We start from the raw sequence: 27,468 nt of genomic DNA on the forward strand, positions 1-27,468 counted from the left end.
CTCACAGCTGAGCTCAGTTAGCCACTCCTTTCCCCTTTATAATCTGAGCTCTGTTGCAATGTCTCGTCAGAGCTAGCATTTGCTGCATGGCTTCCGGAGGGAGAGGAGTTCATATGAGGAGTGTTGGTGGAGTTATCTGTGACTGTTGCTTGGTTTGTATGTGTGGTAATTCCCTATCCTTCTCTATTTTGGTTTATTCCCCTACCACCATGCCACGGTGCATTCCTTTGTTATATGTCAGTGAATTCTTTGTGTTGCCTTGTTTGTCGGGTTGGTGTACTACGATGCACAGTAGCGCCCTTCTTCCCTGGGAGGGGAAAGAGAACAGATGGAGGGCTGACTCAGGAGATAAGCCAAGCGTGGAGTCCCAGGCATCTGCACCTTCAGAATCCTTATCCTGGGGAATAGGGCAAGCTAGGGCACCCCCTAGTGCTAGGGACAGAGGAGCCCCTGGTCCCGGGTCACCCGACAGCTGTGTCGTGACATGTGGTTTATGAGGATTGAAATAAACCAGCTGGACATTAAATAGATATGGCTCCTGCAATACCTCAGTTTGCTCCCAAATGAGTAGCATTATTATTATTTATTATTATAGTGCCATTTATTCCATGGTGCTTTACATGTGAGGAGGGGTATATATAATAAAAAACAAGTACAGTAATCTTACACAATACACCCCACGACTGTTACAGAAGCAGAGAGGACCCTGCCCGTGAGGGCTCACAATCTACAAGGTGCATTGTATTAAACAAATAAATACATTTAAAAAATAACATGAGGTCCCCCCTATTTTTTGATAACCAGCCAAGATGTAGCAGACAGTTGTGAGCTGATATTATCAGTTCCCTGGTTATTGGGCCCTTCTCAGCCTAAAAATACCAGCCCTCAGCTGCTCCAGAAGTGACACACCACATGAGATGCTCCAATTCTGGCTCTTTGCCTTTGTTCTTCCCAATGCCCTGGTGCATTGGCAATTGGAGTAATGGGGCTTGGGGTTGATGTCAGTTGTGATTTCTCAGAAATCACAGCTGCCATTAAGCTCTGGTGTTAGTAATGGAGATGTGTCTATCAGACACCCCCAATACTAACCCAGTCATTAAAAAAAACACATACATACAAAAAAATTACTTAATTTGAATGAACAATCCCCCACACTTTCACTGGTTCACCAATTTATAAAAAAAAAACATGCAGGTCAGTCATAGTACAGGAAATCCAAAGTAGTCCACAAATGTAAACCTGAAAAGCATAAAACAGTAGCATAAAAACAAGACACTGTCCCTTGTTCACCAATTTATTATAAAAAAGTTCCAAAGTTTGTCCAACATATTCAAGCACTTCCTACGAAGATCCCCGACTCCAGCCCCGCCGACTGTAAATAGCAGGACCATTGCTGACATCACCGCTCTTTAGGCTATGTGCACACATAGCGGTTTTTACCGCGGAACCGCAGCGTTTCTGCAGCTGCGGGTCCGCAGCAGTTTCCATTGCGTTTACATTTACATGTAAACCTATGGAAACCGCAATCCGCTGTGCACATGCTGCGGGAAAAACCGCGCAGAAACACAGCGGTTTACATTCCGCAGCATGTCACTTCTTTTGTGCAGAATCGCTGCGATTCCGCACACATAGGGATGCATTGATCCGCTTACTTCCCGCATGGGGCTGTGCCCACGATGCGGGAAGTAAGCGGATAATGTGCAGATGGTACCCGGGGTGGAGGAGAGGAGACTCTCCTCCAGGCCCTGGGAACCATATTTGTGTAAAAAAAAAGAATTAAAATAAAAAATAATGATATACTCACCTCTCAGCGCTGCACGCGGCCGTCCGGTTGCAGGGTTGCTGTGCGAGCAGGGCCTGAGATGACGTCGCAGTCACATGACCGTGACGTCACGAAGGTCCTTCTCGCACACCATCTTTGGAACCGGACCGCCGCGTGCAACGCCGAGGAGATCGGGACGTCAGAGGGTGAGTATAACCATTTTTTATTATTTTTAACATTACTATTGATGCTGCATATTGCTGCCTATGCAGCATCAATAGTATAGGAGTAAACCCGCAGCGGAAACCGCAAAACAAACCGCAGCGGTTTTGCCCTGCAGATTTATCAAATCCGCTGCGGGAGAACCCGCAGAGGACCCAGCAAAGTGTGCACATAGCCTTACAGTCGCCCGGTACTGACGTCCCCACTCATCAGTCGCCGGCTCTGATGCTATATTATAAATCTACGGCATGTCAATCAATGCTGTTAGTTTTCACTGCGGATTTCATCCTCTGCAATGTATTGGATGAAATTAGTAGCAAATGTTACAAAAGTTAATTTTCTAGCAGATTCTGGAAAAAAACACCTAACATGGCAGAACACTACACATGGTCACTGCTGCAGACAGGAGAGAGGGATGAGAGCGCACTCGCACTGTGTGAACATAGTTTAATGCTGATATTTACTAGCCTATTACCTGTCACACTTTGAACTGTGCATAAATATATCACTATAGAAAGAATAGAATAGACAATGGACAAAATTGGCGTGAAAATGTCAACGGTTGCAAAATTTTAGCTCAATTCTGTTGTGCAAAAATGTTGCTACTTTTAAAAACTATTTTCATCAGAATTGTTGAGTAATTGGTTACTGTGGCCTTCACTTCACCCATGCTCCTCGCCAGTGTCAGACTGGGGTGACAAGGGTCCACCAGTAATATTGACTTTGGGGGGGCCCCATTTTTCACCTGCATGCAAATATAATACTACCTTCGTTCACAAATGTACCTGTATCTCTATATGATAATACACTGGGTAGTTCGGTTAATGAGTGATGAGATGCTGCTTTTTTCTGTACAGAGTGAATCAAGAGAATTATGCCAAGTACTGCCCATACAGTGGGGTTGGGGGCCCAGATCTACTCAGGGGCCCACCAGGGCATTCCCCTGTTACCCTGTGGGCCAGTCCAAGCCTGCTCCTCGCCCTGGCAATAGATATGGTGGAGGAGTTGGTCTTCTCCTTTCTAACAACTCCACTTTCAACCCAATCCCACCTCTACCCTCCCTTCTTATGAAATCCACTCTGTCTGCACCCACTCTCCTTCTAACCTCCATACACCGACCCCATGCCCAGCCACTTCCCCGATTGACCATCTCTCTACCTGACTTCTACACTTTCTCTCTGCTGACATTCCCACCATTATCATGGGTGCTCTGCATAGGCCATCAAAGTTATTTACGACATTATCTTTCAAATATCCATAAATGAGAGATTCAGTTTAATAAGGACAAATGATACTAATTGCAAAGGTGCATCAGATTTTGGAAACTAGGTTCTTCCCTTCCATAATATCTGGGTAAAACTGTATTGAACAAAAAGGCACGCACTGATGGCTGTATTATGAAACTGTTTGGGATCATACTACAGTTAAAGAGCCAGAGGGCTTTGGATGGGGCATGATGTAACTGATAGGCAGCAGCGGGTGAGAAAAGTCAGATTGCTGTAGATGTCATGGAAATAAGAAGAATATGATATTAAGGTTGCACTGTGCTATTGATGGGCTCCTTTCAGCCACTGGTGTTGTGATAGAAGTACCGTAGTAGGACTCTGTCTTAATTCTTCCTAAGTCGGTATATGAGTGATTCAAAGAATGAATGGGTGTGCCTGAAATTCTGTCTCAGGGTGGGAGTCTAAAAACCCTTTTAAGAGACTGAGTAAAGGTATTGTCTTGAATCTTTCGACGTATTTAACACGTTTAGTGCTGAAATAGATGGCAGTCCATGACTACCGAACAACTTAGCTTTTTTTTTTGCATGATTTTGGAGTTATGTAGTTTAACAGAGACCTATTCAAAGGAATTTCTAATAATACAAATATGAAAAGTGGTTTATTATGATACTATTATAGTGATATATGCCACTGATGGCCTGAGGCAGGTTTGTCCAGGTTTGGTATACTTCCAGATATGTTCCGACTAGACGTGCTCAGTCTCGCTCAATTTACTTGCTTTGACTGAGGTCGCCCACGTCTAGTTGGAATGTGACTGGGAGTTATATTGAAGACTTGTAGTCACATGACCGCCCGCATCTGGTGACAATACTGGAAAATCCTGATAGTGGGCACTGGGCACGATGTGAAGATTCACTCGTCTGCAGTCTTGTAGATTCACGAGTTTGTAGTCACTTTCATGCCAAACCTGGACAACCCCTTAAATATTAGTTTCATTTATGGAATATGGACATATATCGGCTCAGTGGTTAGCACTGTTACATTGCAGTACTACATCCTGGGTGTGATATTCCATCAAGGACAACATGTGCAAGAAGTTTCTATGTGTTCCTTGTATTAGGGGGTTTTCTCTAGGTACTTCAATTTTCTCCCACACTACAAAGACATACTGATAGAGAATTTGGATAGTGAGCCCCAATGGGGACAGCGATGATGATGTCTGTGAAGTGCTGCGGAATTAATGGCGCTATATAAGTGAGTAGAATAAATAAAAGACCTCGCAGGATAACTTCGCACTTAGTTCTTAAAATGCGTTAGCTGTATGTTTCAAATACATTAATATATTTGGCATTAAATAAACGCTCAAATATCTGAATGTGAGCTTTTCAATCAGAATGTAACAGCGTTTGGCATTTACTGGGAGATGTAGGTCACATGTGCACCGTGCAGGTCGTGGAAGAATGACTCCATTGTGTAACGTCTTCACTATCACCAGAAAATCAGTAGTGTTTCTAAGTGGAGAAGGAACGATCCGTTAAGCGCTCAGCTTCCAAAGGTCACCCTGGAGGTGGATAACTATTTCTTTGCGTGTTTGCTGGGCCTCTGGATGTCGGTGACTGCTCACATTTCTTTAGCAGGCAGGTGAGGTGTCAGGTTAGTAAGCGGTTACCTCCCAATGCTGGAGGCATGTTCACGAGATAGAAGTATGCCTGAGAGACACTACAAGGATATATGTGGCAAACACCAGGCTTGGGAAACATGTGGCTCTTTAGTTTCTGTGAGCATACAAGCACCAACATGCTGTGACTTGTAGTACCCCAACAGCTGGAAAGTCACTTCTTGTCTTCTTTGTTCCTGCCATGTTTCACTGAGAGAGACTGAACTTTTTAAGGTTTTGTTCATATCTCCACTATAGTTTCATTTTACAACAGACAGATACCAATGGTGGCCGACAATTTCCCGGAATGGGTTTTTGCTATTTTGATGGAAATAAAACAGAACATCTGCAACAATTTGGACTTGCCTAAAATTAACCTTACGGCTAATACACATGGCTGTATTACTGCCCCACTGTGTAAGAAGATATGGGGTTAACCTGCAGGTTACAAACATTCTGTAGGCGTGTGGCCGCTGCACTGAAAGTCAGGCCGGTTACCAGGAGGAAATTAACCTTATTCCTTCCGGCAGCCTCAGGCTTTTAATCAGTCGCGGCTTCAGTTACCACTCAGTACATAGTGAGTGGCGGCAGTAACCACGTCCCACACAATGACTGACAGCCGTCTCAGTAATGCATCAGTACAGAACCGGCTGTCAGTCACAGCACCGGGCGTGGTTACAGCCGCCTCTCACGATGTATTGAGCGGTAACTGAAGTCGCGCCTGCTGCACCTCTGTGACTGAAAGTCCGAGGCTGCCGAAAAGAATAAAGGTAATTTCCTCCAAGCAGGTGAGCTTTTGAAAATTATTGTTTTATTATTTTACACAAAACGATGCACCACCGAGAACAAAGATCTTTGAAGCTCCAAGCGTTTTACTCGTTCATCGGGTGATCGGCAGTCAGTCAACCCGGTAACAAATATCTCCTACCTCCTCAGAAAACAGGTTGTCCTGCTGTGCAGCTGTATGTAGGTCATCAAAGATGCTGCTATCTGTACTAGAAGTGACAAGCTATGTAACATAAATAACTACGGTAGATTATTAGGTACGCTCTTCCCTATAATGGCATTGGTGCAGTGTAAACAGGCTGCTGCTCACCCGACAAGTAAGGGTGCTTTCACATTGCTTTTAGTACATGCTCGGTCGGTGGCCCTGTTGGGGCATATGTCCGAATTCCCCCACAAATCGGGATTTGGACTTATGTGCCGATGGGGCTACAGACTATAATGATGATGGCACAGCGAATGTGCACTCTACCGTGCATCATTTTCGAGCGTGTACACCTACTGGAGGCGGACACCCAGATGTAGTAGAATGCGTCTGGGTGTCCACCTCCACTAGGCAAACGCCTGAAAATTATGCAAGACAAAGAGCATGTTCACTCTGTCTGCACCATTACAGTCTTTGGCCCCACCGGGGCATAAGTCTGAATCACGTTTTACGGAGGGAATTCCGACTTATGCCCCGACGGGGCCACCAAGTGTACTAAATGCAATGTGAAAGCACCCTAAGCTAAATGCTCCTTTGTCCTGTGAACGGATCTTTTGGTTTGCTTAAAAGATCATTGTTCTCGACAACACATTGTCCTGTTTAAACAGTACCTGTGCTACTGTGAAGAATAGCAGCCTATGCCACAGAATGATCTATTACTAATCGCTCTGTGCACATATTAAATGTGGTCTGCCTGTCTAAACAGACCACTAATTGGGAAAAATGTACCAATCGGCAATTTACGCTGCTAGTTGGGTAGTCTAAGGGCCGTATAACATGGACGATGATCGCGTCGCAATGCTCGGACTGGCCAGCGGCTCTCCTGGCCCAAGCGTAACAGCATTTAATTCTAAGCAGTTGTCAGGAGAGCAGCCGGCCAGTCCATGCACTGCAATGCGATCATCGTCCGTGTTATATGGCCGTCTGACTGCAACCCAAGGGTCCGTTTTCATTACGTGATCTGCGGTGTTAAATGACTCGGAATCAGTGCACGTTTGCCAATTGTTGGCCACTTAATAGCCTGTTTAGACAGGCAAACAAAATAGTAATATGCACACAGAACGATGTGTAACAGTTTTGTACGCATATGCTACCAATCTTTTCTGGAGTACATGTTCTGTTTACTTCCAAGAACCATGATCTTTTATGCAAGCTAAGAAATCATTTGACCTTACGAACCAGTATTTTGGTTGTTCATCAGGTAATCTGTTTGCACTGTACGAATAGTAGAAAAAGAGCGTTTTTAGGAATAATCCCCATAATCGTGTAGTGTAAATGCAGCTTAAACCCCCTAAATGTTTTTCTCGTTCATGCTAGGGGAAATTTGAAAGTGGCTCATCCAAGGCAAACACTAGAGTTGGCAACCATCAGTCCTATAAAGCAAAGGTACAGATAAGACAGTATGATACAAAGACTCTTAGTGTCCCGTATCTGTATGTCTGTATATCTATTGCTCATAACGTTTTTGCCCAGCTAATATCTGGCAGTACAAGCCCAAAAGTTAATTTTTATAAGGTATCTGCTGTGAGCAGACTAGTTTACAAATTACAAGACTGACTGCAGAGAGAATGACATAGACGGCACCACCCAAACTGTGCACATTTACGGCAAGGACTATTTTTCTCTATTTTACTGCCTTATAGGTGGACATTTTGACATGTAAAAAAGCAGGTAGCAAGCTTTTCTGGTACTAACATGTCCCAGAGCAAATACATAACGACTTACCACTGCACAGATACTAGGAAGCAAACAGGGTTTACAAGATGGAATTTATCAGGTGATTCACACTAACAGAATTTCCCCCTAAATAAAAAAAAAAAAGTATATTAAAAATACACTTTTAAATAGAAGAGTTTGTGCTGAAAATAGAGTTACAAGCAATGTGATTATTACCTTTACAGCCACAAAGGTTGGAGACACTTATCTAAGGGCTCAGGTGCGTGGTTGTTTTACAGCTCCCTACAATCTCCGGGCCATAATACAGCGCTCATACAAGTGTCAACTTTTGAAGTTGTTGCATGATCATTAGATTTGACGAATATGAATGTTGTCTTGCTGTAAAGCCAGCTATGTTTCAATAGTTGTTTAGTACAAGAGTGTGATGCAAAATGGCCCTCTTGGACTGATTAACATCACACCTTTCTTCTTCTTTCTACAATCTACAGTATTTATATATATAAGCTCGTTTGGTTTCTGTCTAGTGTCATACTGACTCCAAAAAAAGAACACACCTTTAAGTGGGCAATAAAATCGGAGATGGAGCAGTCACAGGAACATAACATCAGCCGAACGAACAAGCAAAACACTATCGGGTGGACCATTTACACTGGCATAAAAATCATTGCTGCGGGCAGCACATCACCCGGCGTAAATGAGGATATGCTGCTGATAATATGTTCTATGGAGAAGAATACAGATCTCTCCATAGTGCTGATATCCTTATGAACAGTGGCGTAACTACAGAGCTATAGGCCCCGGTGCGAACTTCCAAATGCCCCCCCCCCCCCCACACATTCCCCTAGATACGCCTCGGACTGTTGCAGGAATCTCCTGCACTGCAACATGGTGTTGGGTGCCAGCACAGCCCGCACAGTGGTATATCCAGCACAGCCCGCACAGTGGTATATCCAGCACAGCCCGCACAGTGGTATATCCAGCACAGCCCGCACAGTGGTATATCCAGCACAGCCCGCACAGTGGTATATCCAGCACAGCCCGCACAGTGGTATATAGAGCACAGCCCGCACAGTGGTATATCCAGGACAGCCCGCACAGTGGTATATCCAGCACAGCCCGCACAGTGGTATATCCAGCACAGCCCGCACAGTGGTATATAGAGCACAGCCCGCACAGTGGTATATACAGCAGAGCCCGCACAGGGGTATATAGAGCACAGCCCGCACAGTGGTATATACAGCAGAGCCCGCACAGGGGTATATAGAGCACAGCCCGCACAGGGGTATATAGAGCACAGCCCGCACAGGGGTATATAGAGCACAGCCCGCACAGGGGTATATAGAGCACAGCCCGCACAGTGGTATATAGAGCACAGCCCGCACAGTGGTATATCCAGCACAGCCCGCACAGTGGTATATCAAGCACAGCCCGCACAGTGGTATATCCAGCACAGCCCGCACAGTGGTATATAGAGCACAGCCCGCAGAGTGGTATATCCAGGACAGCCCGCACAGTGGTATATCCAGCACAGCCCGCACAGTGGTATATCCAGCACAGCCCGCACAGTGGTATATAGAGCACAGCCCGCACAGTGGTATATCCAGGACAGCCCGCACAGTGGTATATCCAGCACAGCCCGCACAGTGGTATATCCAGCACAGCCCGCACAGTGGTATATCCAGCACAGCCCGCACAGTGGTATATAGAGCACAGCCCGCACAGTGGTATATCCAGGACAGCCCGCACAGTGGTATATCCAGCACAGCCCGCACAGTGGTATATCCAGCACAGCCCGCACAGTGGTATATAGAGCACAGCCCGCACAGGGGTATATAGAGCACAGCCCGCACAGGGGTATATAGAGCACAGCCCGCACAGGGGTATATAGAGCACAGCCCGCACAGGGGTATATAGAGCACAGCCCGCACAGTGGTATATAGAGCACAGCCCGCACAGTGGTATATCCAGCACAGCCCGCACAGTGGTATATCAAGCACAGCCCGCACAGTGGTATATCCAGCACAGCCCGCACAGTGGTATATAGAGCACAGCCCGCAGAGTGGTATATCCAGGACAGCCCGCACAGTGGTATATCCAGCACAGCCCGCACAGTGGTATATCCAGCACAGCCCGCACAGTGGTATATAGAGCACAGCCCGCACAGTGGTATATCCAGGACAGCCCGCACAGTGGTATATCCAGCACAGCCCGCACAGTGGTATATAGAGCACAGCCCGCACACGGGTATATAGAGCACAGCCCGCACACGGGTATATAGAGCACAGCCCGCACAGTGGTATATCCAGCACAGCCCGCACAGTGGTATATCAAGCACAGCCCGCACAGTGGTATATCCAGCACAGCCCGCACAGTGGTATATAGAGCACAGCCCGCAGAGTGGTATATCCAGGACAGCCCGCACAGTGGTATATCCAGCACAGCCCGCACAGTGGTATATCCAGCACAGCCCGCACAGTGGTATATAGAGCACAACCCGCACAGTGGTATATCCAGGACAGCCCGCACAGTGGTATATCCAGCACAGCCCGCACAGTGGTATATCCAGCACAGCCCGCACAGTGGTATATCCAGCACAGCCCGCACAGTGGTATATCCAGCACAGCCCGCACAGTGGTATATCCAGCACAGCCCGCACAGTGGTATATAGAGCACAGCCCGCACAGTGGTATATAGAGCACAGCCTGCACAGTGGTATATCCAGCACAGCCCGCACAGTGGTATATCCAGCACAGCCCGCACAGTGGTATATCCAGCACAGCCCGCACAGTGGTATATAGAGCACAGCCCGCACAGTGGTATATAGAGCACAGCCCGCACAGGGGTATATAGAGCACAGCCCGCACAGTGGTATATAGAGCACAGCCCGCACAGTGGTATATCCAGCACAGCCCGCACAGTGGTATATCCAGCACAGCCCGCACAGTGGTATATAGAGCACAGCCCACATCTCATCCCACCACCCCCGATAATGGCCCCACAGTCCGGTTAAAAAGAAAAAAAAAAAACCACTCCTCACCTTTCCTTTTGCCCGCGCTGCTCGTCCCTGCTCCTGTCTCGGTGGCTGCAGTCAGCGCAGGACACAGCAGGTGCGCGATGATATGACGTCATCGCGCACCCGCAGTGTACTGTCAGAGGCAGAGCGGGGAATGATGGGAGAGGGAGCGTCAGGAGACGCTCTCTCCGACATCATTGCATTGAACTATACCGGTGTCATAGACGCCGGTATAGTTAAATGCGGCGGCAGCACTGGCGGGGGAGCGGGCGGCCCACTACTGGCACCGGCTCTTCTGGCATTTGCCAGAAGTGCCCGATGGCCAGTCCGGCCCCGCAGGTCAGGGGCCGGCCCTGGGCCCCTGACCTGCGGGGCCCGGTCGCAATGGCGACCGCTGCGACCACGGTAGTTACGCCCCTGCTTATGAAATGAATAGTGATGGCAGTATGCTCATCTTGTAAAGGTCCGCTGCAAATTATTATTATTATTATTATTATTATTTATTTATATAGCACCATTGATTCCATGGTGCTGTATATGAGAAGGGGTTACGTACAAATTACAGAAATCACTTACAGTAAGCAAACTAACAATTACAGACTGATACAGAGGGGCGAGGACCCTGCTCTTGCGGGCTTACATTCTACAGGATGGTGGGGAAGAAGACAATAGGTCGAGGGTTGCAGGAGCTCCCGTGTTGGTGAGGCGGTAGCTCAGGTAGTGGTGAGGAGGCAGCGGGGTCAGTGCAGGCTGTAGGCTTTCCTGAAGAGGTGGGTTTTCAGGTTCTGTCTGAAGGATCCAAATGTGGTTGGGGCAAAGAATTCCAGAGGATGGGGGATATTCAGGAGAAGTCTTGGAGGTGGTTGGGTGAGGAGCGAATAAGTGTGGAGGAGAGTAGGAGGTCTTGAGAGGACTGGAGATTACGTGAGGGAAGATATCGGGACATTAGTTCAGATATATGGAGGAGACCGGTAATGGATGGCTTTGTAGGTCAGTATTAGTACACTGAGGGAATGGGAGCCAGTGAAGAGATTTGCAGAGGGGGGAAGCGGAGCAGTAACGAGGAGAGAGATGAATTATTCTGGCAGCAGAGTTAAGGATGGACTGGAGTGGTGCAAGGGTGTTAGCAGGGAGGCCACAGAAAAGGATGTTGCTGTAGTCGAGGCGGGAGATGATGAGGGCATGCACAAGCATTTTAGTAGATTTAGGGGTGAGGAAAGGACGGATTCTGGAGATATTTTTGAGTTGGAGGTGACAGGAGGTGGAAAGAGATTGGATGTGAGGTTTGAAGGACAGGGCAGAGTCAAGGGTTACTCCGAGGCAGCGGACTTCCGGTACGGGGGAAAGCGTGATGTCGTTAATTTCGATAGATAGGTCAGGTAAGGAAGATCTATGAGATGGAGGAAAGATGATGAGTTCAGTTTTGTCCACATTAAGTTTGAGGAAGCGAGAGGAGAAGGAGGATACGGCTGATAGACACTTCGGGATTCTGGACAGCAGAGAGGTGACGTCTGGGCCAGAGAGGTAGATCTGGGTGTCATCATCATATAGGTGGTTCTGGAATCCATGGAACTTTATGAGTTGTCCCAGGCCGAGTGTATAGATTGAGAAGAGTAAGGATTCCCTACTCCAAGATGGGGAACATGACGCCGATGTACATGCGCTATTCTGATGTAATGAGAGCAGACTTCCCCATAGGTTAACGGAAATACGCGCTCACCATGGCAGACATGCGCAGTGGGACGCCGATGACAGTGCGGTAATATTCCATTTATCTGATTATTGTTGGGCGAGTTGTAACCCCCCGAATTATCATGCATTCCTGAGATTAGTTCTGATCATTTAAAGCATAATGCACATTAAATGAACTTTAAGATACATTATTGGATTAGATTTTTTATATACGTATATATGTATTGTATTTTCACTATATATTGGAATGTAAATGAATATATCATGTATTCATGTATGATGAGTTTCTGAGAATGTTAATGAGGTTTAAAAAATGTAATTGCACTAATCAATATTTGCAACTATATATATTTCACTATTTGCACTTTTACCTTGCGTGAGAAAGGTTCTGTGAACAGAAACGTTACCATTTGGTCTTAATAAATGTCCCTTTTTTCAACTTTATGCCTTTTTGGCTTGGAGTGCTGCCTTCTTATGATTTATACTATGGAACAAATTAGACATTTGTCTGGAGGCCGGGCACCCGCTGCAATGACTATTATCTATCGATCCGTCCCGCTCCGATCGTGATGTCACATGAGCGCTGCCGCCAGTCATTGCAAGAAAGGTTTCATATGAAGGGCAGGAACAGGTAATTGTGCAGGGTGTGGATGGAGCCGGGTATTTTATGGTAGAGAATTGTATCATCATGTCACAGTCTGTTATTCCTACACTCCACACTTATAAATCGGTGACCACCCACTCATCCCTGGTAACCAGGACCCTCCCTCACCAGGTAATCACACGTGTAGGGTGGGCTCAGTGTCTGCAGGAATGAATGGGCTCCTGGTGGCGGTGGGGCTTTGTTACATTCCTGTGCAGACACTCAGCAGCCGCTCCATGAGGAAGGGCAGGGACTGAGCTGCTCCAACCGGTCGGACAGGTAAGGAGCTTGTTGACACCGTTATGTTTGCAGTACGCATGCGCACTGGTGCAGTTCCTGGTGCGGTTTTCTAGTGCTCCTTTTCTCGGAAGTTTTTGGAGAGTGGCTACAAGTAGCGGAGGACACCTGAGGTCTGCTGCGTCCTGCGGGCTCGTCACACCGGGCGGATCCGCCCTGGTACCGCATCGCTAGCAACTTCTCCAGGTGGAGGTGAGACGTGCCGGCCGCGGGAAAATCTCCGCGATCCATCAGATCGCCATGCCCAGAGCCTTCCTGGTGAAGAGGAGGACGCCGCCGCCTGTAGTCCGCAGCTGGGACGAGCAGCCGGACGAGGAGAGAGCGGACACCTACATCCCAGGTGAGGGACGCAGGCATGCGCCGTGTGCGGCAGCCCACCTGTCGGTCTATAGGAAGGGGGTATATATATATATATATATATATATATATATATATATATATATATATCACATACACTGAGCCGGTATATTATGTCCTACACTACGCCATAGGCTTTCCAGTATATACTCTTATGTATCTGCACACTTTGCTAATCTGTCCAATCTCTCCACGTGCACCTTCAGTACATACCTCTGTGATCTATATAGACTGTGCACACCTTTGGTACATACCCCTGTATACAGATTATACGCCTCATACATGCTGCTCAGATCTATACAGCCACCTAGGTACAACTCTCATTTACAGCTTGAAAATGACCCTATAGAGGAGCTGAGATGTTCCTGTCTATCATCCATTTTTGGCTTGGATGTTGGATATTTTTGAGTTTTATTCTTCATTTTTCACAGTTCTCCCATACAAACCCCTCTTATCTATACAGACTGCACCTATACACCTTGTATAATACCTCTATAATCTATACAGTCACTATGTATACACTTCTCAGACAGATAATCAATACAGGTTTCAGGTCTCCTCCTCTAATGTAAAGCACTAATCCATAAATACCTCTATGTGCCTCTCCGAATGATCTATGTGTGTAATATATCATTTATTTTTTCACCTGTCATTTATACCCCTCTAATCTATACAGGCTTCACCTATACACCTCTTTACAATACTGCTATAATATATCCACCTCTCAAACACAGCTCGTCACAGACGCTTTTTATAGGTGCCTCTATAATGTATGTACTCTTCAGATTTACACTTATTATATAAAGTCTGTATGGATTAAGTAAGCGTAAGCATGGCAAGTGTGTATGTATATAATATATACTTTTTTTTTCCATGCCAATCTATTCAGACTTTGTAAATACCCCTCTCATGTGCAGACACATATATATTCTTCCTTACACTGCACGATTATTGGGATCGAGCGTTCTTGGCGCTATTCGAGCAATGTAGACAGGCTGCCGATCACCGGACGTATGAGCTAAACACTCAATCAGGTGAAATTGTTCTTGTACTTAAAAATCCTCATTTTCCGGAGCACGTGGTCTCGTATAAACTGGACATGTGCTGTCGAGGACAGTGGCAGCCAGTAATTTTGTGTAATATTATAGGTGTCGGGTTGTGTAGACAGGGCATTAAACAACCGCTGATCCGTGATCATTTCATGCCGCAGATCGTGTAGCGCTAACGAGCCCTTAATATCTATCTCCGCAGTAATCGTTTTTGGCCTGTATTAGCTAATCTGCAGTAATCTCATTAATCCCATCCTGGGCTATGCTGTGCAGTGCTGCAGGGTCCATGTGAGCCCCATTGTTAAGTTTCCAGGACCTGTGCTGTTTGTACAAGTGGCGCAGGTGCCCTGCTGGGTGATCTCGTGTTTGCCTTAAGAACAATGGGAATAGTTTAGCCTTGGGCTGCGGGGAACGACCTGTCTAGGAATCAGGGGGTCCCTAGCTGAGACTTGGGGGGTCAGGGATGGCTCTTAACTGCTCTGTTTGTCTTTCTTCTCTCACAATCTAACGGAAAGTCCACGCCATCAGTGCAGCTCCTCTGTGTTTGCTTTATGCCATTGACTTGTTAATGAGAGACTTACATTGTGACTACACCCTCAGTTCAAACAGCGCAGCCCTCACCTGCCTCCTCCCCCACTCCCTCCCAATCTGATGATTGTTGCTCTGGGGAAAAGGGATCAGCTTTACATATTTGCCTTTCAGTTCACTTTAGAAAAAAAAAAAGTCCTCACTTTGCCTCCGTGAACCCTGCAGGTGATGATCTCCTTACACGCCGCTCACCTCCACCCTTGTGCTTGTCTCCAGACAGCATCGACTGCATCTTCCAGTATGTGACTGAGGACAGCCTGAGTAACAGCAGCAGCAATGGTGACCCTGTGGGGGACAGTCCGGAGAGGGGCAGCAGCGACTTCAGCCTGTGTAACGGGAGCCTAACCACCCCCAACAGTGCTGACCGCTGTGAGGATGAGTTATCCCCTGAAGCGAAAGGAAGCAACGAAGAGAATGCTGAGGAACAGGCTCTGGATCTTAAGAAATCATCCGTCAGATCCAAAATTAAGGTATTTTGAGTTATTTAAGGGCAGACTGCCAAACTTCTCTTTCCCCTGTAGAAATAGTTATCAATACATTGCATCTGTTTATAAGACATGTTTCAGAGATATGTGACATAATATATATCAATCCTGGGGGCAGGGATTGTACAGTCCATCTTCCCCTGTGCAGAAATGCTGTGTTTTTTTTTTGTTGTTGTTGGTTTTTTGAGGTGTCCACACAAAAAATATGTAACCGTAATCTGATTTGATTATTGCACTCAAAAAAACAGTACCGGTGAGGTCCATGTGACACCATCTGTATTGAAAATGTGTGTCCCAACACTGGAATAGAATAAAGAATACAAATGACAGACATTTAGGTGTTAGATGTGCAAATATATATATATATATATATATATATATATATATATATATATATATATATATATATATATATATATATATATATATAATATAGAGATATACACTTTATATTATCTATATTTAGTCCCCCTTATTTTTATTAAACAACTGAGGGAAATTATTCCGTTGTTGTTCTGGGAAGGGGCCAATATCCATACAGGTTTCCACTCTATTGATAACAGCTTATTGTCTGTTTTCAATGGGGGGACCCCAAAAAAGACATGAGGGGGGGGCTAGATTTCATAACTAGCAAAGGCTATACTGACAGATGTAGGTTGAAATTTATAGGCTGGGAAAGGGCCATGGATTGGATATTGGCCCCCTCCCAGACTAATAACCTACCCTCAGCCACCCCAGAAATGGCACATCCTTTATTACCATACAAAAAAAAATAACCCAATGTGGTTCGCCATAAAATCCATCCCAGGTCCCACTACAATCCCCAGTTCTGCTACATCCAGATGCAGTATGGCACTATGACATGAGTAATAACTGCTCCGGACCTGTAGCCAGGACACACTTGACAGTAGCTGCAAGCGGTGATGTCAGTAAGGTTACCGCAGTTCACAGGCCTGCTCATCCAGAGGTTACTGTGAGAACCGCCACCTGTGACCTGCGGTACCCTTAATTACAGTCACCGCTTGCCACTGCAGCAGCATTCTCACGCTACTGTCAATGTGTTCTAGCTGCCGTACTGAGCGGTCACATTGATCATGTCGCCGCTCAGCGCTTCATCTGGATGTAGCAGATTGGGGTTTTGGCTTTTTTTTTTTTTTTTTTTTTAAATGTGTTTTTTACCAGCTGATTTTCTATATCTAATGTAAGCATATGGGGAAAATCTGCACATAAAACTCAGTGCACACGCAAGAGAACTTGACGTGCTGCAGACTTGAAAAACTTAACCCAGTTTTTAACGTTTACGTAGCTTAATAAAGAAGCACAGTGAGCATGAGATCTCTAGAAATCCCATCCACTTTGCTGGAACTGTAAGATGCTGAATTTTTGATGAAGAGAAAGCATGCAGCAACAAAAACGCATCGTGTGGATGTAGCTTAAAGGGGTTTTCCAGCTTAACCTTTTTTCCAGTTCACCATCCTGACAGCACCATTGGAGGACGTCCTTCTTACCCTCAGTGGGACAGGAACAACAAGCGGTTAAAAGGACCCTCCCCACTCCACCCACCAGTGTTTTTCCTGTCCCACTGTGGATAGGAACGGCAAGCTTTTCCTCCGACGGTGCTGTGCAGATGGTGGGGATCGGGGGGCCCAGCCTTTCCCTTCCCTGCCACAAGATATCTGCGGCTGATACCTGCTATGGGGGGTCCCTCAGCCTCCCCAGTGCAGCGCTGCTCCTGGGGTCGGGTCCGTCTCCTCCGCTCAGGGGGCTCTCAGTCCGGGCGCTTTCTGCCTGGGGGTGAGTGCTGCGGCCGCTTCCAGCAGCGGCCGGTTCCAGCATGAGGCCGCAGCGTTCCCCATCAGCTTCCATGGCTTCCGGGTCTAGCGGCCGCGTCACTTCCGGTCGCGGCAGCGATGGCGGCAGCGTGGGAGAATGGCGCCGGCCTCAGGGCATGGCAGCACGGTAAACCGCAGCGGCGGTAAGGAGGGCAGCTGTATGCCGCCGGCCATCCTGACAAAAGGAGCACTCGGCTATATGGTAAATTGTCCTCACTATGGAGGAAACAGCCAGACCTGAGAGGACTGACCAGCTTCAGGGGCACGTGAGTAGGTTATACTAAGCCATACCACAATGCTCACCCCTCCCCCTACTTCCCTATCTACAAGGTGTATCTATGTATTTCTATCTATCCTAGGCAGAGCCTCCTATCCCCACATCCGAAAGGAAAAAATCAGGGAAAAATAAATGCCTGATATGTGCTGCTAAATTTCCGGAAAATTGGCGGAAGCCACTATGCAAGTCGTGCACATCTAAAATTGTGGGTGATGAACAGACTGCATTATTAGCCAGTATGAGGACAATGATTCGTCAAGAGGTTCAGGCATCCATCTCAAGCTTGAATCTTCCCCAGACAAGCCAGTCGGAACCGCAAACAGCACAGAAAAGGCCAAGAGAGTCTAGTCCCTCTTCCGAAGGAGAGATTTTGGAGGATTCAGACCAGGAGGAAAGAGACGGATGATTAGGCAGAGGGAAGAGATAACTCTTCTCGGCGGCAGATACAGATGAGCTTCTTCATGCAGTTCGTAACACCATGCAGTTACAGGACACGCCAGAGGAGACCTCGATCCAGGATGAGATGTTTGGCGGATTACATGCCCAGGTCACAAAGGTTTTTCCAGTTAACAATCACATCCGTTCCATGATTCTAGAAGAATGGCAGGAAGCGGAGAAGAGACTGGTAGTTCCCAGAGATTTCAGACTCCGTTTGCCTTATAATCCAGAGGACATTAAAGTGTGGGATGAAGTTCCCAAGATTGATGTTCCGTTGGCAAAAGTGGCGAAGAAGACCTCAATTCCATTTGAGGACTTCTCCGCTTTAAAGGATCCAATGGATCGCAAAGCAGATGGACTGCTCAGGAGAACTTGGGAATCCTCCGCAGCAATAATACGGGCCAATATAGCTGCAACGTCGGTAGCCCGGTCAATGCATCTATGGATAGATGATTTGGAGGAACATCTTAAAGCTAAGACTTCCAGAGATGTTATTCTCAAATCTCTACCGTTACTTAAGCTCGCAACAGGCTTTATGGCAGACGCTTGAGCAGAATCTGTACGCTTCGCCACCAGAAGCGAGTCCTTATCCAACGCGGCCAGAAGAGCTGTCTGGCTAAAGACTTGGGGATATCCAATCAAAAAATAAATTGTGCGGAATCCCATTCTCAGAGAATAAAGTATTTGGGCCTATTCTAGATGACATATTAGAAAAAGCATCTGATAAAAAGAAGGGGTTCCCTGAGGAAAATACAAAAAAGTACCAGCCCTTTCGTAGATCCCGACCTAGTCAGAAGAGACTACAGGGGGAAAGGGAAGACTGGGAGGTGGTCTTATCCCAAGGGTGGAAAGGGTAGAGACTCCATCTCCCCAAGTGCAGGTGCAGGAAAGCCGAATAAATGACATCAAGGTGGGTGGTCGGTTACAAAAATTTCTAGGGGGTTGGCAGAAAATATCCCCAAATCCTTGGATTCTGCAGGTAATTGCTCAGGGGTACAAGCTAGAGTTCTCCAGCAGTCCCCCAGAAAGATTTGTTGTAACCAGACCCTGTCCGCTCTCAGACTCCTCTATGTGGACAAACATACAGGAGTTGATAGTTAGATGCGATAATTCCAGTACCCATCTCAGAAAGAGGCAAGGGCCATTACTCTCACTTATTTTCAATAAAAAAAACCTTCGGGAGACTCCCGAACGATCATAAATTTAAAACCCCTAAACAGGTGGGTCCGGTACAAAAGATTCAGGATGGAATCCATAAAGTCCACAATGCCTCTCATAGACAAAGACATGGTGATGTGCACCTTAGATCTAAGCAATGCATACTACCATGTCCCAATACACACTGCCTACCAAAAGTTTCTGAGATTTGCCCTAATGAACAAGGGAATAATGTATCACTTCCAGTTCAGATGTCTCCCCTTCGGGCTTGCTTCAGCGCCCAGAATATTCACCAAACTAATGTCAGAAGTTGTGGCCTATCTAAGGAACCAGAATGTGACCATAGTGCCATATCTGGACGACTTTCTGATAATGGCAAGATTAGAGAAACTTCTCAAAATAGACTGCAGCTTCACACTTTCCATCCTACAGGACCTGGGGTGGATTGTGAATTGGAAGAAATCTTGCCTGGTCCCAAATTCCAGAATGAAATTTTTGGGGGTCATATTAGACTCCAACGTCAGAACATCTTTTTTACCAGAAGACAGACAGGAGGCCTTGATCAGGCACATACATCAATTCAGGAGGAGTACCCCCTCCATAAGAGAGGCAATGAGGTTTCTGGGCTTTATGACGGCATGCATACCCTGTGTGAAATAGAGCCAATTCCACACCCGGGTATTACAGAGAGAGGTTTTGAAATCTTGGAACAGGAAACAGAGTTCCCTAGACGAGAAGATGATTGTGTCTCCATCAGTAAAGAGATCCCTAACCTGGTGGACCACACCGAAAAGCCTAAAAGAGGGAGTTCCATGGATCCTCGATCCCTGTGTTACTGTTACCACAGACGCCAGTCAATTTGGATGGGGCGGTCATATAGAAAGGACGTACTACCAGGGAGAATGGACTCCCCAGATTGCCGCAAGGTCATCAAACTTCAGGGAGCTGTATGCGATCTGGAAGGTGTTATACCAGGCCCAGTCACAGGTCAGGGGCAGACACGTAAGGATACTGTCCGACAATGTCACAGCAGTGGCATTTCTAAGACACCAAGGAGGTCCGAAACATCCACCGCTGCAACACCTAGCAGACCAAATTTTCAGATGGGCGGAGAAATCTGTCAAATCCATCTCAGCAGTTCACTTGGAAGGCGCCAAGAATCAAGTAGCAGACTTCTTGAGCAGAACGTCTGTACATCCCGGAGAATGGGAACTGAACCCAGAAATATTCAGCAGTCTGTGCCAGAAGTGGGGAACACCTCAGGTGGACCTTTTTGCCACCAGGTCAAATACAAAGACCAGAGCATTTTTTTTTCTCTCAGTCCTCTAGACGGAGCCACAGCAGTAGACACCTTGTCTCAGTATTGGGGAGAAGGTCTCCTGTACGCATTTCCGCCTCTTCTTCTGATACCGAAGACACTCGGGAAGATACGAGATGAGAGAGCAACCTTAATCCTTGTGGTTCCTTTTTGGCCAAAAAGGAGCTGGTTCTCTCTACTATCAGAATGTCAACAGAGAGACCAATCTTATTACCGAACAGGAAGGACCTTCTACTACAGGGGCCGGTGTTCCACGAAGACCCAGACTCTCTTCACCTATCTGCTTGGATCCTGAACGGCGAACCCTAAGATCCAGAGGCCTGTCAGAAGTCATTACCACACTCCAGGCAAGCAGAAAGCCGGTGACTTCAGCGATTTATAACAAAATCTGGAAGCGGTATTGTTCCTTTCTGGGAGAAGTTTCTGTGGATACCTCAAAACCTGACATTCCCAGAATCCTCGACTTCCTGCAACTCGGTTTTGAGAAGGGCCTCCGGCCTAGTACTTTAAAAGTACAGATTGCAGCGCTTAGTGTCTTATTTGATATGTCACTAGCCTCCCATCCTTGGATAGCAAGATTTTCCAGGGCCAGGCAGAGAATGAGACCACTTGTGAGAAAATCAACTCCTCCTTGGGACCTAAACCTGGTCCTTAATGCCCTGTGTAAAACCCCGTACCTGTTATCAGAAGATATGGGCATAGCCAATCTCTCCTTTAAAACTGCCTTTCTGATTGCCATCATGTCAGCTCAAAGATTGGGGGAGATGCAGGCTCTTTCCACTCAGGACCCATATCTTCAGATCTTTGACGACAGGATAGTCTAAAGGTACCTTCACACTGAACAACTTAACAACGATAGCGATCCGTGACGTTGCAGCGTCCTGGATAGCGATATCGTTGTGTTTGACACGCAGCAGCGATCTGGATCCTGCTGTGACATCGTTGGTCAGAGCTAGAAGGCCAGCACCTTATTTCGTCGCTGGATCACCCGCTGACATCGCTGAGTCGGCGTGTGTGACGCGGATTCAGCGATGTCTTCACTGGTAACCAGGGTAAACGTCGGGTTACTAAGCGCAGGGCCGCGCTTAGTAACCCGATATTTACCCTGGTTACCATTGTAAATGTAAAAAAACCCCAAACACTACATACTTACATTCCGGTGTCTGTCGCGTCCCCCGGCGTCCGCTTCCCTGCACTGTCAGCGCCGGCCGGCCATAAAGCAGAGCACAGCGATGATGTCACCGCTCTGCTTTACGGCTAGCGCTCACAGTCAGTGCGGGAAGCTGACGGCGAGGGACGTGACAGACACCGGAATGTAAGTATGTAGTGTTTTTTTTTTTTTTTTTTTTTTTTTTTTTTTTTTTTACATTTACACTGGTAACCAGGGTAAACATTGGGTTACTAAGCGGCCCTGCGCTTAGTAACCCGATGGTTTACCCCGGTTACCCGGGGACTTCGGCATCGTTGGTCGCTGGAGAGCTGTCTGTGTGACAGCTCTCCAGCGACCACACAACGACGAAACAGCGACGCTGCAGCGATCGGCATCGTTGTCTATATCGCTGCAGCGTCGCTTAATGTGACGGTACCTTTAAGACTTAACCCAGCCTTCCTCCCCAAGGTAGTGTCCTCAACGAATATAAATCAGGAGTTAATCCTTCCCTCTTTCTGCCAATACCCTAGAAACACCAAGGAAGGGGTCTACCATAACCTTGACGTTAGGGAAACTGTTCTAAAATACCTGGGGGCGACGGAAGGTTGGAGACGAGACACTAACTTGTTCATACAGTACGGGGGTCCAAATAGAGGTTGCAGGGCAGCAAAATCAACCATTGCTAGGTGGATCAAAATCATGATAAACCTAGCATATACAGCCCAAGGGAAAGATCCCCCGGATATTCTTGGAGCCCATTCAACCCGAGCTATCTCTACATCATGGGCAGAGAAGGGGGGAGCCTCAGCTGAGCAAATTTGTAGGGCGGCGACTTGGACCAGTCTTTCTACCTTTGCTAGACACTATAAATTAGATGTCTCATCAGATCAGTTAGCCTTTGGTAGAAAAGTATTACATTCAGTAGTCCCATCCTAGTTTAACATCCTTTGGTATTTCTCCAATGGTGCTGTCAGGTGGTGAACTGGAAAACGGTAATTAGTCTTACCGGTAATTGTATTTCCAGGAATCCATCCTGACAGCACTACTAGTTCCCTCCCAATGCAAGTTTATACTATTAACTAATGTGATGTAACATTGGTATATGACTGTTAATAAACTCTCTCTTAGCATCCATCCAGATGTGGTACTTAGAAAATCACTGGTGGGTCGAGTGGGGAGGGTCCTTTTAACCGCTTGTTGTTCCTGTCCCACTGAGCGTAAAGGTACCTTCACACTAAGCGATGCTGCAGCGATACAGACAACGATGCCGATCGCTGCAGCGTCGCTGTGTGGTCGCTGGAGAGCTGTCACACAGACAGCTCTCCAGCGACCAACGATGCCGAGGTCCCCGGGTAACCAGGGTAAACATTGGGTTACTAAGCGCAGGGCTGCTCTGCTGTTAGGGCCGGCACTCACAGTCAGTGCAGGAAGCGGACGCCGGGGGACGCTGCAACGTCACGGATCGCTAGCGATATCGTTTAGTGTAAAGGTACCTTAAGAAGGACGTCCTCCAATGGTGCTGTCAGGTGGATTCCTGGAAATACAATTACCGGTAAGACTAATTACCGTTTTTGTGCTCTAAAAGCCTGGTCGGTATAAGGCTATACCACGTCTTTAAATTTGAATTTAAAAAATACTTTTTTTTTTTTTTTACAGTGCTAGCAAAAACCTATGAGATTTCAGAAATGTGAACATTTTTTTTTTTCCCCTGAATGAATTTGAGAATTGCAGCATTTTTGGATTCTGCAGCATGTCAATTCTTTTAGGGTTTTTTTCACCTATAAATAGCAATGTGAAAGTAAATAAAATAAAATAAAAATTATCATCTGTTTGCAGCATTTTTGGTGAATAAAACTAACTTTATTAAAAATGTACTGTAGACAAATCACATGTCATCTGCGCCCCCCAAAAATGATGCAAAAATGCCTCAAATTAGGCATAGTGAATGCAGTGTTATTACTAAGAAAGCAGGTTTTGGTTGCAGGGGAAAAATGCAGCGAAAAAAACGCTGTAAACATAGCCTAGAATATGAAAATCTGTTACTTGACCCCTGTCGCTCCAGCCATGCCTTTCTGCCCTGCGCCCAGTTTTTGTTGACATGACGGGGTCCTTTTTGTAGATGACCTGATGCGGCCTAGTGTCATTGTGAAGAGTAAATCTGCTACAAATATTGGTAAAATGGGTCATGGATCTAAACGACAATGTACATTGTTGCTTTATTTATAAGAATCTTTTAATTAGAAACAAATTTGCAAACACTATTGGGGTGTTTTGTGTTCTGTTGTGCATCGTTTTGTTTATTGGAGAAGGACACAAAGCCGTAGTAGACCGCGCCGTGCTGCCACCTCAACTATGGCGTATATAGCCGGCTGCATCATTGTAGTATATGGCTCTGTCGGTGCACACACCCGAATCCCATTCTACAGTGGGTTTGGACGTAAGCCCAGATGGAGCCACTGAACGTACGCACCACTGGCGGACGCTATATCAGATCTTATTTACTTCAATGTGACAGTCACAAAGTTCTGATCCAAATCTGGTGCATGAGAATTTACTCTTGGGTGGGATTCACACGCAGCATTTTTCATGGTGTACATTTGTAACGTGTTCTCTCTTTTTTTTTTTTTTTTTTTTTTTTTTTTTTGAATAACAAAAAAAACACTGCAGCCAGATGTAATTTTTGAAGTCTAAAATGCCTACATAAGAAACAGTTTTAGTTTTTAGGTGTGTGTTTTTGTTTGTTTTTTTCCTCAAAAAAAAAAAAAACACAGCATATCAGGGGAATGTTTTCTGGCGTTTTCCCCAAATATAATTCTTTGTAGGACTTGGATGTTTTAAATGGTATACAATTATTAAAAAAAAAAAATTTCCACCAGCTATTTAAGCTGATTTTTTTTTAATTTTTTAAATTTTTTTTTTATTTCTTTTGCAGGTTTGCATTCATAAAATTTGTTCTGTGCTCAACCAGTTAAAACTGTTGAGGATTTTTTTTTTTTCTCTCAAAAACGCTGCATGTTTTGTTCTTTTTGCTTTACAAATCCATGTCCACATTTTGTGAGATGTTCTGCAAGATGCCTCTGTGATACACAGCCGATTTTCTGCACATAAATTAAAGGGAATCTGTCACCTCAATTTTGCCCTATAAACTGTGGCCACCACCATCAGGGGCTTATCTACAGCATTCTGTAATGCTGTAGATAAGCCCCTGATGTAACCTGAAAGATAAGAAAAACAAGTTATATTATACTCACGCAGGGGCGGTCCAGGTCCGATGCGGTCCGGTCCGATGGGCGTCTGGGTCCAGCGCCTCCCATCTTCGTACGATGACATCCTCTTCTTGTTTTCCTGCCACGGCTCCTGTGCAGGCATACTTTGTCTGCCCTGTTGAGGGCAGAGCAAAGTACTGCAGCGCGCAGGTGCCAGGAAAGGTCAGAAAGGCCCGGCACCTGCGCACTGCAGTACTTTGCTCTGCCCTCAACAGGGCAAAGTACGCTTGCACCAGAGCTGCGTAACGAAGCAAAGAGGATGTCATCGTAAGATAGGAGGCTCCGGACACGGACCGTGACGCCAACCGGACCGCGTTGGGACCGCCCCTGGGTGAGTACAATATAACTTGTTTTCTCTAGTTGCCTTCTACGACAGCCCAGGAGGTACCCTAATGGGGGACAGGAAGAACAAGAGGTTAAAAACCCCTCCCGCCTCCCATTAACCACTGTCTTTCCTGTCCCCCATGGGGTATGGAGAGGTTCCTGGTACGCTGCGTGGCCGGCTTTGGCAGTGGTACCTGTTAAATCTTGTTGCCGGGCAGTGGTGGTCGGGCCATGGGCTTTCTCCTCCGTTCTGCTCCCGTCTCCTTTGGATTTTGTGACCGCTCTCCTGGTCCACCTGCGTCCCCTTTGAGGGGGTAAAGCGGACCAGCAATTCCCTCCCAGGGGCCTCCCTGAGCTCTCCGGCGTCTCCCCTCCTGGCGCGCTGTTCGATGACCCGGAAGTCACGTGGTGCTGCGGCGCTTCACTTCTGGGTCTAGCGCTCCTGCATAGGAGCGCTCTCACTTCCGGGATCCTGAGACCTCCGAACGGTGTGTGAGGCATGCTGCACGCCTGCCTGGGACTGCGGAGAGGGAGGGGAAGGCTAATTGCCTAGCACTGGGGCAGTGTTTATTTTCTATATAAACCTGCCTGAAGACGTCTCTCAGGTAAGGCTGTTCCAGCATGGAGAATACGTCTTGCCCTGCAGCAAGATTTTAAACACAGGTTCCCCCTGGACGAGGATCTAATAAAGTGGGGTATTCCAAAAATATATGTTCAGGTGGCGAGAGTGGCAAAAAAGGCCGCCCTACCGTTTGAAGACTCCTCCCAATTAGAAGATCCCCTGGATAGAAAAATAGAAAGTCGAAAATCCTGGGAAACCTCCACTTCGGATCTCAGGTTTAATATAGCATCTACCTGTGTAGCCAGATCTCTCTTTCGCTGGATGGAAGAGTTAGGCTGCCGTCACACTAGCAGTATTTGGTCAGTATTTTACATCAGTATTTGTAAGCCAAAACCAGGAGTGGAACAATTAGAGGAAAAGTATAATAGAAACATATGCACCACTTCTGCATTTATCACCCACTCCTGGTTTTGGCTTACAAATACTGATGTACAGTAAAATACTGACCAAATACTGCTAGTGTGACGGCAGCCTTAAAGAATCACATCTCCCAGGGAACTCCGAGAGATGATGTGTTGAACTCTTTGCCTATTCTCCAAAGGGCGACTGGTTTCGTTGCTGACGCCACCATGGAGTCAATCCGTGTCGCCGCTAGATCCCTGGTCCAGTCTAATTCAGCCAGAAAAGCCCTCTGGCTCAAAATGTGGAGTGGAGATGTAACTTCTAAAATAAAATTGTGCTCCATCCCCTTTAAAGGAGACTGTGTTCGGACCATCTTTAGATGATATCCTGGAGAAGGCCACGGATAGGAAAAAGGCTCTTCCTGAGACCTCCCAGGAAGCGTTTTTTTTTTTTTTTTTGGCCCTCCCAGTCTCAGCCCTCCCAGTCTTAGGGTATGTGTCCACGGGCCATATTACATCCGGAATAGCTGCGGATTGAACGCTGCTTGGAGCCGCAGCGTTCAATCCGCAGCGTCCAGATGTTACAGCATAGTGGAGAGGATTTTATGAAATCCCGTCTCCACTATGCATGGTAGCACGCATCCGGCGGCCCTGCATTTCCGGACATGTGGCGTGTCTTTTTAGAACGCAGCATGTCCGTTGACAGGGCCCTATGTGTGGGGTGCGATGATTCCGGATGTGTGCAATGAACACATCCGGCATCATCGCGTCTACAGAAGGGGGCGGAGCGAGTTTTTCGCTCGGTCCAAAGCGCCGGCCATCCTGAACGTGGACACATACCCTAAGGGTAAGGGAAAAACTGGTAGATGGAGCTATGCCAAGGGTAAACCTAAGAATATTCTTATCCCTCAGCAGCCACAGCAAGAAAAGCAATGACTCCGATCCTCGCTTTTGAAGTTTGTTCACAGTTGGCAGAGTATTTCCAACAACTCCTGGGTTATAAATGTTATTCAGGAAGGTCTTTTAATAGAATTCGAAGCCCCCTCTCCCAGGATCCGAAGAGTCACCTCCCCGTCATCCCGGGAG

At 46.7% G+C, this 27,468-nt stretch overlaps 1 protein-coding gene and 1 long non-coding RNA gene across 3 annotated transcripts in view; one reads left to right on the forward strand and one right to left on the reverse strand.

The window, feature by feature from the left end:
• Positions 1-13,148, reverse strand: part of LOC143804590 (uncharacterized) — a 59,035-nt gene extending 45,887 nt beyond the window's left edge. Inside the window, exons 1-2 of the long non-coding RNA XR_013221063.1 lie at positions 13,010-13,148; positions 7,581-7,658 (exon numbers count right to left, since the gene is read on the reverse strand). This is a non-coding gene — a long non-coding RNA (uncharacterized LOC143804590). The remainder of the gene's footprint in view (positions 1-7,580; positions 7,659-13,009) is intronic.
• The window catches only part of OVOL2 (ovo like zinc finger 2), a 39,446-nt gene continuing 24,859 nt past the window's right edge, over positions 12,882-27,468 (forward strand). Inside the window, exons 1-3 of one of the 2 annotated variants that reach the window (XM_077282826.1) lie at positions 12,882-13,159; positions 13,234-13,517; positions 15,388-15,641. In XM_077282826.1, coding sequence (XP_077138941.1) covers positions 13,418-13,517; positions 15,388-15,641 — 354 coding nt within the window. In that variant the 5' untranslated portion in view covers positions 12,882-13,159; positions 13,234-13,417. Of the gene's footprint in view, positions 13,160-13,199; positions 13,518-15,387; positions 15,642-27,468 lie in introns of those variants that run through there. The other variant, XM_077282825.1, reaches the window with a different exon arrangement.

The sequence above is a fragment of the Ranitomeya variabilis genome, chromosome 2 (assembly GCF_051348905.1).
Source record: "Ranitomeya variabilis isolate aRanVar5 chromosome 2, aRanVar5.hap1, whole genome shotgun sequence".
In the NCBI taxonomy this organism is placed as follows: domain Eukaryota; kingdom Metazoa; phylum Chordata; class Amphibia; order Anura; family Dendrobatidae; genus Ranitomeya; species Ranitomeya variabilis.